Source organism: Salvelinus alpinus, chromosome 15 (assembly GCF_045679555.1).
Source record: "Salvelinus alpinus chromosome 15, SLU_Salpinus.1, whole genome shotgun sequence".
Lineage (NCBI taxonomy): Eukaryota > Metazoa > Chordata > Actinopteri > Salmoniformes > Salmonidae > Salvelinus > Salvelinus alpinus.
In genome coordinates this window covers 25,948,944-25,965,969 of record NC_092100.1, presented here as the reverse complement: position 1 = coordinate 25,965,969, position 17,026 = coordinate 25,948,944, and the positions used below count along the sequence as shown (strand labels likewise).

Genomic DNA, 17,026 nt, shown 5'->3' with positions numbered 1-17,026 from the left:
TTCCCATTTATGTTTGCAAAATCCCAAAGGCTCATCCGGTCGCCTCAAGTCAAATCAATATGTAAGCCTATCAGTGGAGGCTGCTGGGGGGAGGACGGCGCATAATAATAGCTGAAACCGAGTCAACGGAATGGCATCAAATACATTGAAACTGTGTGTTTGATGTTTTGATACCATTCCACGTATTCTGCTCCAGCCATTACCATGAGCTCGTCCTCCCCAATTAAGGTGCCACCAACCTCCTGTGAAGCCTATAGTCTATACAACATCATTGACCAAGTCATGGATAGATGGCCTCTGATTTTCCTACCTTTCATGAATGGGGAAAACCTTTTTTTAAATTCTAATGAAGCATAAATCAGTTGATATTTATAAAAGTAATTGATTTCAGCCTTTATCATAGGTCCATAGGGTTTCCAATAAACTTTTTGAGGCTCAATCAGCTTGAGTGTGGTTTAGGATAAGCATGCTTCTTCCTCAGTAAAAGCAAGCAAAACGTAAAAAGTGGAGGTACACTATATATACAAAAGTATATCCCTTCCCATTAGTGGATTCGGCGATTTCAGCCACACCCGTTGCTGACAGGTGTATAAAATCGAGCACACAGCCATGCAATCTCCATAGACAAACATTGGCAGTAGAATGCTCTTACTGAAAAGCTCAGTGACTTTCAACATGGCACCGTCATAGGATGCAAGTCAGTTCGTCAAATTTCTGCCATGCTAGAGCTGCCCCGGTCAACTTTAAGTGCTGTTATTGTGAAGTGGAGCAACAATGGCTCAGCCGCGAAGTGGTAGGCCACACAAGCTCATAGAATGGTACCATCAAGGGCTGAAGCGCATAACAATCATCTGTCCTCGGTTGCAACCGAATTTCCAAACTGCCTCTGGAAGCAACGTCAGCACAAGAACTGTTCGTCAGGAGCTTCTTGAAATTAGTTTCCATGGCCGAGTTTCCAGCCAATCGTCGGCTGGAGTGGTGTAAAGCTCTCCACCATTGTTCTCTGGAGCAGTGGAAATGCGTTCTCTGGAGTGATGAATCACGCTTCAACATCTGGCAGTCCGATGGACGAATCTGGGTTTGGCGGATTCCAGGAGAATGCACATGCCCCAATGCATAGTGCCAACTGTAAAGTTTGGTGGAGGAGGAATAATGGTCTGGGGCTGTTTTTCATAGTTCAGTCTAGGCCCCTTAGTTCCAGTGAAGGGAAATCTTAACCCTCCAGCATAGAATTACATTCTGGACGATTCTGTGCTTCCAACTTTGTGGAAACAGTTTGGGGAAGGCCCTTTACTGTTTCAGCATGACAATGTCCCTGTGCACAAAGCGAGGTCCATACAGAAATGGTTTGTTCGAGATCGGTGTGGAAGAACTTGACTGGCCTGCACAGAGCCCTGACCTCAACCCCATCGAACACCTTTGGGATGAATTGGAACGCATCAGTGCCCAACTTCACTAATGCTCTTGTGGCTGCAGCAATGTTCCAACATCTAGTGGAAAGCCTTCCCAGAAGAGTGGAGGCTGTTATAGCAGCAAAGGGGGGGACCAACTCCATATTAATGCCCATGATTTTGGAATAAGATGTTTGACAAGCAGGTGTCCACATATTTTTTTGTCATGTAGTGTAAGTACACCCCAATCTATGGAACAACTAAACGTTGCATAATAACAGTCCTTCCAGAGCTTGTTTTGACAGTCAAGGGCTGTCAAATGTTTAGTGCTCCAGTGGTATTGTCACACCCTGGCCTTAGTATTCTTTGTTTTCTTTATTATTTTAGTTAGGTCAGGGTGTGACATGGGGAATGTATGTGTTTTTGTAGTGTCTAGGGTGGTTGTATGGTTTAGGGGGTTAAATAGAGTAGATGGGTTTGTGTTTAGTATAGGTGTCTAGCTGTGTCTATGGTTGCCTGAATGGTTCTCAATCAGAGACAGATGTCATTAATTGTCTCTGATTGGGAGCCATATTTAAGGCAGCCATAGGCACTAGGTTAATGTGGGTAATTGTCTATGTTGTACGTTTGTAGCCTGTGTGTGCACTTACGTCATTAGCTTCACGATTCGTTTGTTGTTTTGTTTCAGTTTGTTATAGTGTTTGTTGCGTGTTTTTTTCCTTTCTCTACAATAAAAGAGAATGTATTTTGCACACGCTGCGCCTTGGTCCACTTTCTCTCAGCAAGACGATCGTGACAGAATTACCCACCAAACCCGGACCAAGCAGCGTGTAAAGCGGCAACAGGATTTATGGCAATGGGAGCAGGATCTGGGCTACACTACGTGGGAGGAGATCGACAGGTGGGCGATCGACCCAGGGCGAGTGCCGGAGCCCGCCTGGGATTCTCTGGCGCAGTGCGAGGAGGGATACCGGCGAATGGAGGCAGCGCAATGACGCGGTAGGAACTGTGAGTCAACCCAAAAAAATTCTTGGGGGGTGGCTAAAAGGGAGTGTGGCGAAGTCAGGTAGGAAACCTGTGCATACTCCCTGTACTTACCGTGGAGAGCGAGACTACGGGCAGACACCGTGTTACGCAGTAGAGCGCATGGTGTCTCCTGTACGTGTGCATAGCCCGGTGCGGTACATACCAGCTCCTCGTATCTGCCGGGCTAGATTGAGTATTGAGCCAGGTGTCATGAAGCCGGCTCAACGGTCTGGTCTCCAGTGCGTCTCCTCGGGCCGGCATACATGGCACCAGCCTTACGCATGGTGTCCCCGGTTCGCCTACATAGCCCGGTGCGGGTTATTCCACCTCCCCGCACTGGTCGGGCGACGGGGAGCATACAACCAGGTAAGGTTGGGCAGGCTCAGTGCTCAAGGGAGCCAGTACACCTGCACGGTCCGGTATTTCGGGCGCCACCTCCCCGCCCCAGCCCAGTACCACCAGTGCCTACACTACGCACCAGGCTTCCTGTGCGTCTCCAGAGCTCTGTTCCTCCTCCACGCACTAGCCCTATGGTGCGTGTCTCCAGCCCATTACCACCAGTGCCTACACCACGCACCAAGCCTCCTGTGTGTCCCCAGAGTCCTGTGCGTCCTGTTGCTGCTCCCCGCACTAGCCCTGAGATGCGTGTCCCCAGCCCGGTACCACCAGTGCCGGCACCACGCACTAGGCCTAATGTGCGTCTCCAGGGTCCAGTATGCCCTGTTCCTTCTCCCCGCACTAGCCTGAAGGTGCGTGTCCTTAGCCCGGTACCTCTAGTTCCGGCACCACGCACCAGGCAAACAGTGCGCCTCAGCCGGCCAGAACTGCCCGTCTGCCAAGCGCCGTCAGAGCCGCCCGTCTGCCAAGCGCCGTCAGAGCCGCCCGTCTGCCAAGCACCGTCAGAGCCGCCCGTCTGCCAAGCGCCGTCAGAGCCGCCCGTCTGCCAAGCGCCGTCAGAGCCGCCCGTCTGCCAGGATCCGTCAGAGCCGCCCGTCTGCCAGGATCCGCCAGAGCCGCCAACCAGCCAGGATCCGCCAGAGCCGCCAACCAGCCAGGATCCGCCAGAGCCGCCAACCAGCCAGGATCCGTCAGAGCCGCCAGCCAGTCAGGATCCGCCAGAGCCGCCAGCCAGTCAGGATCCGCCAGATCCGTCAGCCAGCCATGAGCAGTCAGATCCGTCAGCCAGCCATGAGCAGCCAGATCCGTCAGCCAGCCATGAGCTGCCAGATCCGTCAGCCAGCCATGAGCTGCCAGATCCGTCAGCCAGCCATGAGCTGCCAGATCCGTCAGCCAGCCATGAGCTGCCAGATCCGTCAGCCAGCCATGAGCTGCCGTCCCTCAGTCCGGAGCTGCCGTCCCTCAGTCCGGAGCTGCCGTCCAGTCATGAGCTACCCCTCAGTCCGGAGCTACCCCTCAGTCCGGAGCTACCCCTCAGTCCGGAGCTACCCCTCAGTCCGGAGCTACCCCTCAGTCCGGAGCTACCCATCCGTCCGGTGGTGCCCTCTGGGATGGTCTTCAGTCCGGGACTTGCTACAAGGGTCGCCGCTCCAGAGGCGCCACCAAAGCGGGTATTGACAATGGTGGAGTGGGGGCCTCGTCCCGCGCCCGAGCCGCCGCCATGATGGGGGCCACCCCGGACCCTCCCCTTCTGTTTCAGGTTCTGCGGCCGGAGTCCGCACCTTTGGGGGGGGTTACTGTCACACCCTGGCCTTAGTATTCTTTGTTTTCTTTATTATTTTAGTTAGGTCAGGGTGTGACATGGGGAATGTATGTGTTTTTGTAGTGTCTAGGGTGGTTGTATGGTTTAGGGGGTTAAATAGAGTAGATGGGTTTGTGTTTAGTATAGGTGTCTAGCTGTGTCTATGGTTGCCTGAATGGTTCTCAATCAGAGACAGATGTCATTAATTGTCTCTGATTGGCAGCCATAGGCACTAGGTTAATGTGGGTAATTGTCTATGTTGTACGTTTGTAGCCTGTGTGTGCACTTACGTCATTAGCTTCACGATTCGTTTGTTGTTTTGTTTCAGTTTGTTATAGTGTTTGTTGCGTGTTTTTTTCCTTTCTCTACAATAAAAGAGAATGTATTTTGCACACGCTGCGCCTTGGTCCACTTTCTCTCAGCAAGACGATCGTGACAGAATTACCCACCAAACCCGGACCAAGCAGCGTGTAAAGCGGCAACAGGATTTATGGCAATGGGAGCAGGATCTGGGCTACACTACGTGGGAGGAGATCGACAGGTGGTTGATCGACCCAGGGCGAGTGCCGGAGCCCGCCTGGGATTCTCTGGCGCAGTGCGAGGAGGGATACCGGCGAATGGAGGCAGCGCAATGACGCGGTAGGAAGCATGTGAGTCAACCCCAAAAATTTCTTGGGGGGTGGCTAAAAGGGAGTGTGGCGAAGTCAGGTAGGAAACCTGTGCATACTCCCTGTACTTACCGTGGAGAGCGAGAGTACGGGCAGACACCGTGTTACGCAGTAGAGCGCATGGTGTCTCCTGTACGTGTGCATAGCCCGGTGCGGTACATACCAGCTCCTCGTATCTGCCGGGCTAGATTGAGTATTGAGCCAGGTGTCATGAAGCCGGCTCAACGGTCTGGTCTCCAGTGCGTCTCCTCGGGCCGGCATACATGGCACCAGCCTTACGCATGGTGTCCCCGGTTCGCCTACATAGCCCGGTGCGGGTTATTCCACCTCCCCGCACTGGTCGGGCGACGGGGAGCATACAACCAGGTAAGGTTGGGCAGGCTCAGTGCTCAAGGGAGCCAGTACACCTGCACGGTCCGGTATTTCGGGCGCCACCTCCCCGCCCCAGCCCAGTACCACCAGTGCCTACACTACGCACCAGGCTTCCTGTGCGTCTCCAGAGCTCTGTTCCTCCTCCACGCACTAGCCCTATGGTGCGTGTCTCCAGCCCATTACCACCAGTGCCTACACCACGCACCAAGCCTCCTGTGTGTCCCCAGAGTCCTGTGCGTCCTGTTGCTGCTCCCCGCACTAGCCCTGAGATGCGTGTCCCCAGCCCGGTACCACCAGTGCCGGCACCACGCACTAGGCCTAATGTGCGTCTCCAGGGTCCAGTATGCCCTGTTCCTTCTCCCCGCACTAGCCTGAAGGTGCGTGTCCTTAGCCCGGTACCTCCAGTTCCGGCACCACGCACCAGGCAAACAGTGCGCCTCAGCCGGCCAGAACTGCCCGTCTGCCAAGCGCCGTCAGAGCCGCCCGTCTGCCAAGCGCCGTCAGAGCCGCCCGTCTGCCAAGCGCCGTCAGAGTCGCCCGTCTGCCAAGCGCCGTCAGAGCCGCCCGTCTGCCAGGATCCGTCAGAGCCGCCCGTCTGCCAGGATCCGCCAGAGCCGCCAACCAGCCAGGATCCGCCAGAGCCGCCAACCAGCTAGGATCCGCCAGAGCCGCCAACCAGCCAGGATCCGTCAGAGCCGCCAGCCAGTCAGGATCCGCCAGAGCCGCCAGCCAGTCAGGATCCGCCAGATCCGTCAGCCAGCCATGAGCAGCCAGATCCGTCAGCCAGCCATGAGCAGCCAGATCCGTCAGCCAGCCATGAGCTGCCAGATCCGTCAGCCAGCCATGAGCTGCCAGATCCGTCAGCCAGCCATGAGCTGCCGTCCCTCAGTCCGGAGCTGCCGTCCCTCAGTCCGGAGCTGCCGTCCAGTCATGAGATACCCCTCAGTCCGGAGCTACCCCTCAGTCCGGAGCTACCCCTCAGTCCGGAGCTACCCCTCAGTCCGGAGCTACCCATCCGTCCGGTGGTGCCCTCTGGGATGGTCTTCAGTCCGGGACTTGCTACAAGGGTCGCCGCTCCAGAGGCGCCACCAAAGCGGGTATTGACAATGGTGGAGTGGGGGCCTCGTCCCGCGCCCGAGCCGCCGCCATGATGGGGGCCACCCCGGACCCTCCCCTTCTGTTTCAGGTTCTGCGGCCGGAGTCCGCACCTTTGGGGGGGGTTACTGTCACACCCTGGCCTTAGTATTCTTTGTTTTCTTTATTATTTTAGTTAGGTCAGGGTGTGACATGGGGAATGTATGTGTTTTTGTAGTGTCTAGGGTGGTTGTATGGTTTAGGGGGTTAAATAGAGTAGATGGGTTTGTGTTTAGTATAGGTGTCTAGCTGTGTCTATGGTTGCCTGAATGGTTCTCAATCAGAGACAGATGTCATTAATTGTCTCTGATTGGCAGCCATAGGCACTAGGTTAATGTGGGTAATTGTCTATGTTGTACGTTTGTAGCCTGTGTGTGCACTTACGTCATTAGCTTCACGATTCGTTTGTTGTTTTGTTTCAGTTTGTTATAGTGTTTGTTGCGTGTTTTTTTCCTTTCTCTACAATAAAAGAGAATGTATTTTGCACACGCTGCGCCTTGGTCCACTTTCTCTCAGCAAGACGATCGTGACAGGTATTTCAGTGCTCCATGCATTGGGTGATTTTGCAATCCAGTTGCTGAGAGTAATTATGATAGGGATTTCTGGCAAATGTCCCAAATACCCACAGCATAATGTACAGTATGTGCACAGTAATACATAAAAGCTAAATAGGTATATAGAGTAAAATACAGATATGTAGGATATGATACAGCGCAATTGCTTCATGTGTGTAAAATATAGCTTTAATTTATACATGTAATTTCACACAAATAGTTTATTGAACACAGTAATGTAACAGGTAGCCAACAGTATAACTTCTGCTTCACTCTGGGGTTGTTTACTCTCATGATGGGTAACTCAGTGAACAGAGACTCAACAACTCATTATGCAATATTGGTACAGCCACGGTGTCCTGAAAAATTTACAGAAGAATGTAGATAAATAAATACACATCCTAATAAAACCTTATGCAGTGGTCCAACACACACAAAAATCCCCTGGAACTTTGTACCCCACTATCCCCTTATCATCTGGCTAAGGACCCTGTGCCCTATCCGCCAGCAGGCATGATGGGGTTGAGACAGTTAAAGACCCTGTCACTCCATGTCCCTCTGTTGACCACGTACCTGTCCACATATACATTCTTAATAAATAAATAAAACATGTCACGGAACTCAAGCTCACCTACCTAAAAGTGACTCGTAATTGTATGTGAGTCAAGTACCTACTCACTTCACAACAACCGTAATTTACCTCAACACCTTGCTGCTCACCGATCCATTTCCCACACATGATTTTAAAACTGAAGTAAACACAGACTGCTACATCATGATTCACATGTCTCTTAATGATGAGGTGTTAATAATATGTATGACCCTCTTCTGGGTAAAGGAGAATCCCTGGCATCTTCTCTCTCTATGGAAGCCCTCTGCTATCTTCCCATGCATACCATCCTATGAATATGTTGAGTCTTCTAACATCTGCCTTCTCATTGGCCCACATACCCTGAATCTGTGTCCTCACTTGACCTACCCCAAAATTGCTGTGGACTAACTAATATATGGATTAACTAACAAAGGTAGTGTGTAAGCACAAATGCATAGGTGGCTTACACTGACAGCACGATGACCCTGAACCCTCACTTCACAAGATGAGCTGCCTATGACACACAGCCAGGAATGATTCACAGCTTTTCCATTTGTACAGTGATGTACGCAATTCCCAATGACGTCATCATCATTGATTTGTCAACAAAAGGAGGTGCACAATGACTGGTCAGCCGATTTTGGTTGCATGTTATGGACAGTAGCAGTCCACTCAGAATATCTGAGTAATATTTAACCCATGTCACACCATCAAACAGACCCCTCTGAATCAACATGACACAGCATAAAATATTGGGGACGATACCAGTATAATATCATGGCTAGGAAACAATCCACAAAAATAATTTAGTGATATTTTTTCCTAAAAACTTAATGTTGGAAATTTAAAAATCCCCATGTCATCCAGTCATGTTTATTTTCCAAGCTATATCACACAATATTTTACAGAGTTTGGTGTGCCTCGTATTTTCATTTTTGCCATGGAAAAATAGAGATACTGGTATTGTCACAGCCCAAGAACCTAGGTCAGTAAGAAACTGGTGCTGTGTATTATGGTATGTAAAAGGTTATTATACCAACATTACACCTGGTTGAACTGGGCATATTGAATACTGTTTTACTGAAATGTAACCTGAATTTTGATGCTGAATAATTATGTAGCAGTTTGTTTAACCTCAGCTATACATTTCACCATGGCAAATGGTGGACACCACCCTGATACCTCAATCTAATCCCATACCTCATTGTCAACACCAGGATCATGCTTCTTCCTCCATCACACACTTTGGTTGTACATTCTCTTTCCACATCCAGGAACATAGTCAGGATCTGAATCCTGTGTTTCAGGATCTTCATCAGAGCTTGACTCAAAACTAGAATAGAGTGTGTTTAAATCATAATAAGAATACACTGGAGTTTTTTTCACATGTTCTTCATCATCCTCTTCACCATTATCACTGTCTTCCTCCTCAGGGGTCTTGGTCCCTCTTAGCTCTGCAGCCATGCTACACTCCTGCTGGGTCAGTTTTCGGAGCCGCACAAATGGCTGTAGAAACTTTGACATAAGCAGAAGAGCCTGACTCTCCATAGACAGTCTCAGCTTGACCCTATGTGTTCTACTGGCCTCTGGGCTGTCTGCTGGTTCTCCAGCCTGTTCAGAATGGGCTCTGTCATCGAGGGCCGTAGGTTGGGATACAGCCACTGTTTGAGGAGGGGAAGGGTTCTGTGTGGCCAGAGTTAGATGTTGGGGTTGACAAAGGGTGAGGAGGGATGGGGTCAAGTCCTGTGATGAGTTGGAAGAGGACCCCTGACAGTGCACTGGGGTATCACTCTTTTCACACAGCAGTTCCTCAGAGCACTCCTGCAGAATGCTCCTCACCCATTTCTGGTGTTTAGAGCACAGCTGCAGTGGGGAGGCCTCAGGCACCTCATCATTGTTCTGCCTGTCCTCCACCTCCGTCCTGCCTCGGCTCCCCTCCTCCCCATCAGAGACTTCCTCCTCCAGGAGGAGTGGACTGTCTTTGGACAGATCCACCCCCAGCTCCACGATAAGCGCATGTGGCTCTAAACTTTGCTCAGCTGCACAAGCATGGTGTGGACCCAACCCCAATGAGTTGGATCTCTCCTCTCGGTTATCTTGACAGATACCCTGGAATGCGTAGAGACTTGTCCTGTCAAGCTGTGACTGCCCGTCTTTGTGTGTTCTCTCCTTGGGCGACCTTAGCGCAACTTTCGAGGTCCCAGGACCCTCCAGCTCCCAGCCTATTCCCCTCTCCTGTGCTGGTACCTTATTGGCTCCGTGGCTGGGATGGCATCTTGAAGAAGACTCGTCTGAAGGAATAGAAAGACAAAATATTTATCTACAGTACTGTAGGTTCCTGGTGGTCTTACATACTGTACTGTGTTTACATCTGTATGTCATAGTTAATATGCTGAGTTTGTTGACCAGAGTGGAATAGCCTCTTCAAGGACGCAGCAAGGGAGGTGGAGTCACAGGTAATTAACGGCAATAGTAACTCCTCTTCGTATGCCATTGGACCCTCCTGCTTCAACAGCTATAGGCACATTCACATGGATAACAAGGACATTGACAGTTATGTAATAGCATGAGAACATACATTCTCTATTTGATTGAATTCTCAAACAATCTCAATAATTATTGTATGTACACACACCTGGTCAAAATATGTATCACTCTGCAGCGTCGACTCCAGTACCTGAAGGTAATGCAGCAACCTGTCCTCCAGTTTCTGGGCATAGCATTCTCCATATTGGTCCTCCATCAAATCCTGAAAGAGAACCTGCAGATCAATACATATACTATATACTCCATCCTACACACAACACCTCAACCCTAGTGGAAGTGACAGGCATTGCTCCATCAAATCATCTCCATTGTTTTGGAGTTCCATCACAAGCAACTAAAGGCTGAGTATAGCAAGAGGATGGGTATATAGCACCCCCTACTGGACAGCATAGGAACCACTACCCAGACTTTATAAATGGCACTATCATCTCAGACTGGCCTATTATTATTAAGTCTTAGTCACATTTTTGTCATTTGAATAATGATTTTGTCTAGTTATTGTCAAAATGAAACTTGTGTTTTAGTCACATCACATCATTAACCTATAGTAAAGTAAACACAAATGACTGTCTTCCATGTGCACAAACATAAATAACCTTGTCTTACCAACATATTTTTCTGCATACCATCCTATTCTCTTCCCAACAGCAGAAATATGACAAACATATACTGTATAAGAATTATCTGGCCATATAAATTCCTAATTCAGCCAACATAGATATTGTACATTACATACAAAAAAAGACACCCAATCGCAGAGAGAGAAAAGGAGAGTAGTAGCTCAATCACCTCAAAGTATTATGGGTTGCACCGCCGTAACTCGTCTCATCACTGCCAAAGTTAGCAACATTCCACAGATGCTGCAGCCACATTGATGTCCAAAAGTATAACGGAGATATTTTTGGTACCCTTCCCCAGATCCGTGGCTCGACACAATCCTCTCTCGGAGCTCTCTGAACAATTCCTTCGACATCATGGCTCGGTTTTTGCTCTGACATGCACTGTCAACTGTGGGACCTTATATAGACAGGTGTGTGACTTTCCAAATCATGTCCAATCAATTTAATTTACCACAGGTGGACTCCAATCAAGTTGTAGAAACATCTCAAGGATGATCAATGGAAACAGGATGCACCTGAGCCCAATTTCGAGTCTCATAGCAAAGAGTCTGAATACTTATGTAAATAAGGTATCCGTTTTCACTTTGTCATTATGGGGTATTGTGTTTAGATAGATGATGAAAAAGAATATTGAATCAATTTTAGAATAAGTCTGTAACAAAATGTGGAACTAGTCAAGGGGTCTGAATACTTTCCAAAAGCACTGTATATAGCTAGGCAATGAGCTAACATGACTGAACAAGGTGTAGCCTAAACAAATGTTTAACGGTCTGGTCTGTAAACAGCCTAGTTGTAGAATGGTCGCGATATGCTTTATGAATGTAAAATTCGGCGCCAATGCACAATAGAAATAAATAAATAAACGTAACACCAGTATTATGGGTCATATCTTTTGAACGGTAATGGCTAGAATCAAACCGTTTTCTCTGAGGAAAGACTTAGCTAGTATGTTGGCTACATAACCTGGCTATTAAATTCAGTGGTGAAAGTGCAAGGGTTGAGCGAGACTACAAATGCAAAAAAAAATCTATAGTCAACAGGGAGAAAAACATAGATGTGTCCTTCCCACTGCTTAACAGAACTGTGCAATCTGTGCTGCTAATATTAAAATTGTCCTTACCACTGAAAAGCTCTCAATCTCTCCAAAAACTCTTGTTCAGTCCACTTAGTAGTAAGATTTTAGTCAAAGAGAATTTCAACTCGTCTAGACTTAGTCAACTGAAATAAAAAAATAATTTGCTTTGTTATAGTTTTTTTCTGGGTCTATTTATTCAGTTATAGTCTCGTCAATTGCCACTGAAAAATAGGGGTTTGATGAATATTTGTCACTATTTTTGTTGACGAATTTAACACTGAATCGTGTGAGCCAAAGAGGGGAATAGAAAGGGAGCATTAAACAGACGATGGGGATTTAGCTAACCTTGATATAAGAGTTGCGCATGGACATGTCCATTGCAAGAGTCTGGGCCAAAGCCTTAAAATCCTGGTGGTTCTTCCTCATTAGGTGCATCTCTTGTCGGCTCTGAAGAGGAGCAAAGAAAGAGGACATTTAGCTCAGCAACCCAATACTCACTGGGTCGATCAGAGATGCAGACACTCTGATATACAACTGATTCAGTTTAGTCAACAGTGTCGTCCAAAGTAATCAAATAAGGCAGAGTTATAATGCATTTACTTACACATTCATGGTACTGAGGTAGTCTACTTGGAAAAAACTTAATGATCTTCAAAACAGTGTTGACAATACCTTGGTCTTCCCGAAGCATCCACATAATTATCTGTACCAGAATACAAATCAAACACAGCTGCTCATTTTGTTCCACCAAAACTCAAATCAACAAACACAGCATAATCAAAATAAGTGTACCTGAACAAGTCAGCCCAACTTATTAGTAGGCATACATGGCCTTGGAAACCTCTCTATGCATCCACATATTGCGATTCCCCACCCCTTTCCTGTAACTGTTCTCTACCTTATGTGAAACCTCTACATACCTTGGTCTTGAGGCCAAACATGATTTTCATGTGTTTGATAGGGGCCACCAGTCGTGGCAGCAGTGTATAGGTGACATCCATGAACTCCATCACCCTCTCAAAGCTCTTGATGTCTCTTGTCTTCATTATAGAATACGCCTGGGCAGCTGCCACCCGTAGCCTCCATGGCTCATCTAGTGTGACAGATTGTAGGTCATCCTCTGGCCATCTGCTGGGGTCCAGACCTAGAGAACACACACAAACAGGGATATAACAAATAGGTAATACTTTTAAAGGAATGTCACCTATCATGTCAATTTATCAGCTTGGGGTTATTAATACCATGTTTCAATTCCATTTTTACCATCTTATTGACTAAATTTAACTTAATTATGTTTTGCCCATATAGGTCTAATAATATAATTTAATTAGTGTCAACTATTTAAAATAATATATTCTGTTTATAAACGGGTGATTATGCAACTTCGGGCACTTTGACCGTGCAAACTTTCAGAAATGAAAACTTATTCAAACACCATTTTACCAGTATTGTACTTGTCTTTGATTTGTCTAGAAACTCTATCTGATAATGTCTGCGATTGTACTATTCAGGAATGTATATATTTTTGTCATTTTTCCCACAGCCATACACAAATGTAATTTCCATCACGTCATTAAACATCAATTTTTAAAAAACATATTTCTTATACATTTGTACATGAACTTGTATTGAATATTATTTAAAGTGATTTTTAAGGTTTTCCTAATATTAATAATTCAACATGACGCCTGAATGTATAAACTTGCCTTGGTGACAACTGAAAACATTTATTTATCAAGAAAGATAAGATATTTCCACCCAACCTTTTTGTGAGATTATGATAACAACCTTATGATTTCCATATCTAAAAGAAATAAATGTATGTAAATTATACATAATATACGCATTTACCTCAAAATATGGGTTGTGATGGAAATGACAAGGTGTGGTGGAAATGACATCCATGTAAAAAAAATACATATGAAAACAATATTTTATTGCAAACATTTTGAACAACAACCATTGTTAAATATTTCAGACCTATACTGGATTGTAGGCCCATCACTCACAAAGTCTACAGCAGTAGCCAATGAGCAGAGCTCAAGGAAGTAGGCCAGTGTTTTTGAGAGATGGGCCCAGATAACAAAGGGGTCATGCTGCATTTAAAAAAATGTATTTCACCTTTATTTAACCAGGTAGGCAAGTTGAGAACAAGTTCTCATTTACAACTGCGACCTGGCCAAGACAAAGCAAAGCAGCTCGACACATACAACACAGAGTTACACATGGAGTAAAACAAACATACAGTCAATAATATGGTAGAAAAATAAGTCTATATACAATGTGAGCAAATGAGGTGAGATAAGGGAGGTAAAGGCAATAAATAGGCCATGGTGGCGAAGTAAATACAATATAACAATTAAAACACTGGAATGGTACATTTATTTTAGCATAGAAGAGCTCAGTGAACAAAGTGAAACTGTATAATTTGTGGTATATCCAACACAGGTGTGGAGGGTCACCTGCTTGTGAGAATCACCAAAGTGAACTGCCTGGATTTCACTGGTGTATTTACACAGGTAGTTCTCTGCAAAGTCAATATGCACAATGATCTCCTCTTTCCCCAGATTCTCTTAATTCTCTCAGTTGAGTATTGGTGTCGAATGTTGTACACGTGTTTCCCCAACTTCTCTTTCAATCCGTTGGAGAAGTCCTCCAATAGAATCTGCAGTGTGCCACATACCTTTTCTTTTACTGTCAAATGTACAGTGAACTTCTCCATGTTTCCCTCCTTGTTTTTCTTCTCTCTCTCTTCAGCTTTGGTTTTCCACTCAAACCACCATGTCTGCTCACCAGCATCAAAGTCAGATGTTTTAAGCTCGTTGGCTTGGCAAAGTGAACCCTCTCTACCTGCACTCTTCTTCAGGTTCTCACAGCACAAAGACTCAAACACTTTCTCAATGTTGCTGCAGCTGATCACTTTGTGATGTTGTAGTTTGTCCGCCATGAACTGGAGGTTGGCGTGGGTTTTGCAGAGACATTATATTTCTCAGCTTTCCGTAAAGCATTATCAAGTTTGACATTTGTCATACTAAAATCTCTGTATGCTTTTGAGCGACCTCTTCCAAGCTTTTTCCTTCCAGCAAGTATTCGACTTCTCATTCATGTTGCAGACGATGAGGAATGGGTATCAGGGTGTGCATCAGGGGCAGGTATGTTAGCCTCATGTTCTGGCTGCAAGTCATTAGGTGACCGAGGTGGTGTGTTGCCTGATAGATAGGTCTCCATTGCAAATGTTCTCTTTAAGTCTGTCTTCTATTCCATTGGTTACATTTTCATCTTTTGTTTCTTTGTTCTCGCTTTGTAAGCTCAGAGATAGATTTCACTTCTCCTTTCTCTTTTTTCTTCCAGTATCTCTCTCTGTCTTTTTGCAGATGTTCCTGGTATCGTATAGGATCGTTTTTTACTTTGTTTCTATATGTCTGTGACCTCTGTGCTGTTTTATGTGGCATCTTCCAAAAATAAAGACAAATACTACTTAGTTTTCAACATGTACACACCTTGGAGCATTTTCTAGATTCAATTAATTTAAAACATGATTAAATAAGCCTAAAGTAAAAAAAGAAAAGAAAAGTAAAGTAAAAACGAATAAGATAATGGATTTGTGTCATTTTCACCACTTTCTGTCATTTCCACCACACTTAAGTTTGATGGAAATGACATTTCTATAATTTCTGGCGAAAATTGACAGACAGCTTAGCATGCTTTGATTAGTATTACAGCTAGCATATTGTTTACCTTAAATACATTAAATATTTTTTTTAAATCAAAAGTTGTACAACAAATTAAAGAAAGTATAGCCTGTTTGGAAATGACTTACAATTAAAATATTCTCTACACAAGCAATATTTCCTTCGATTTTTCTTCGACTTCTGGACATCACATCTGGAACAACTGTCCACTGCAGCCATGTGCTTCAGTGTCACAATATGTTTCCATGGTAACTAAATTAACATTCTCTTGAAAAAACTTCATTAATGAAGGAATTTGTCCTCAGTGGTGGAAATGACACCACTTCCAAAGGACAGGTATATTTTGTGTAAAAAACAATATAAAGAGCATACTCACAATAAATATTGATATAGATTTTATTTAATTGACTCTTTCTGTAGTACATAACATTATATAATGTGTAATTATTAATGTTTTCTCATAGAAAAACATAGAAGAAGCTTAAAAGTCTGGGTCAGAGACAAGGGCAAAATAGTGAAATTGAGGTATAAAATGCATCTGAAAAGTAGCTAAAATACTTGATAGAGAGGTGTTTAAAAAGTATGGGGTGATTCCAGTATGAATTTAACATACAAATATTTGGATTTGTTTTATTTTTGATAAAATCCCCAAAATTGACCCGAGGACATGGAAGTGCCCGTTGTTGCATAATCATCCAAACACGGATTTGAACAAATTGAAAAAATGTTTTGCTTACCATCCAGTGTGTCCATCATTCTGTGAGCCCAGGCATATTCAATGATCCACATTGGCAGCGTTGGGATGATCTCCAAACATTTAATCTCAGACGGATTGAAATTATTCTCAAGGCCTCTTCCCTCCATCTATTTGAACTGCTGCAAAACGTCCCCAGCAGCGGAATCAGGTGCCTGATTAGATTCGTGTCATTTTAGTCCATCTACTTCTTTTTTTGGCGGGGGGGGGCTCTGGTTTAAAAGCAGAAAAACAAAGCCTGTCATTGGTCCTCGATGAATATGCATGTCCGGCGGGTTGGACATGTACGGACAAGTTCAGAATTCGCTCGTTAGCGAAAACGTATCCAAAATATTTCCGGGTCAAGACTGTCACGAACTGATCCGTGCTATCCGGGATCCTTGGGACGTCCTTGCCCTATTGAAGTTGATATGTAAAATGGTTACGGTTAGGTAAGGTTTATGGTTAGCGTTGCACTATTCGTCAACTGGGAACCATCTGAACTAACTATGTATAAAACATAATAGCTAGAGGTATATATATACAGCACAAACTATTCCCTGATTATCAACCATTTAAAGGGCCAATCAGTAGTTGAAACAATAAAGTGAACTCACCACTGTTTTGCCATAAACCTGAGGGATGGGGCTAGAGAAATTTAATCACTCTCAAATTCATAGACAGAGCTGACCATCCCTGATATCAAGAATCATAGTTTTAACCATGTTTTGAGGCTATACATATACAGTGTTTGTTTACATATACTTTGTTTACAAACATTGGGAGTAAAACAAGCTTATATTTTGGGTTATGATGGGGTATGGCAGTTAAACTAAGCTCATGTGAAATGTATAAGTTATAAATTATAGTAAAAAATCTATGGATATTTATAAGTCTAAAAATGTATGTAGCAACCCCTTTAA

At 45.3% G+C, this 17,026-nt stretch overlaps 1 protein-coding gene across 2 annotated transcripts; it reads right to left on the bottom strand.

Moving 5' to 3' along the window:
* Window positions 1-7,011: 7,011 nt before the first annotated feature.
* Window positions 7,012-16,486, bottom strand: LOC139539814 (uncharacterized). Of its 2 annotated transcripts, XM_071343133.1 has the most exons (7): window positions 16,108-16,486; window positions 12,599-12,822; window positions 12,283-12,381; window positions 12,024-12,125; window positions 10,072-10,185; window positions 9,843-9,951; window positions 7,012-9,727 (listed from the first exon to the last, which is right to left on the bottom strand). In XM_071343133.1, the coding sequence occupies exons 1-7, from the start codon at window positions 16,232-16,234 to the stop codon at window positions 8,673-8,675; spliced, it is 1,830 nt and encodes a 609-aa protein (XP_071199234.1). In that variant the 5' UTR covers window positions 16,235-16,486; the 3' UTR covers window positions 7,012-8,672. The 2 variants fall into 2 exon arrangements, with proteins under 2 accessions (XP_071199234.1, XP_071199233.1); XM_071343132.1 differs by lacking the exon at window positions 12,283-12,381 and having other exon boundaries at window positions 16,108-16,485.
* Between the last annotated feature and the right edge of the window lie 540 nt (window positions 16,487-17,026).

Excerpts from the sequence above, each read along its gene's own strand:
- LOC139539814 (XM_071343133.1), bottom strand. The coding sequence starts at position 16,234 with ATGGAGGGAAGAGGCCTTGAGAATAATTTCAATCCGTCTGAGATTAAA. Across the intron at positions 12,823-16,107 it reads AATGATGGACACACTGGATG|GTCTGGACCCCAGCAGATGG; the intron begins GTAAGCAAAACA and ends TGTGTTCTCTAG. Across the intron at positions 12,126-12,282 it reads TACCTCAGTACCATGAATGT|AGCCGACAAGAGATGCACCT; the intron begins GTAAGTAAATGC and ends GCTCCTCTTCAG.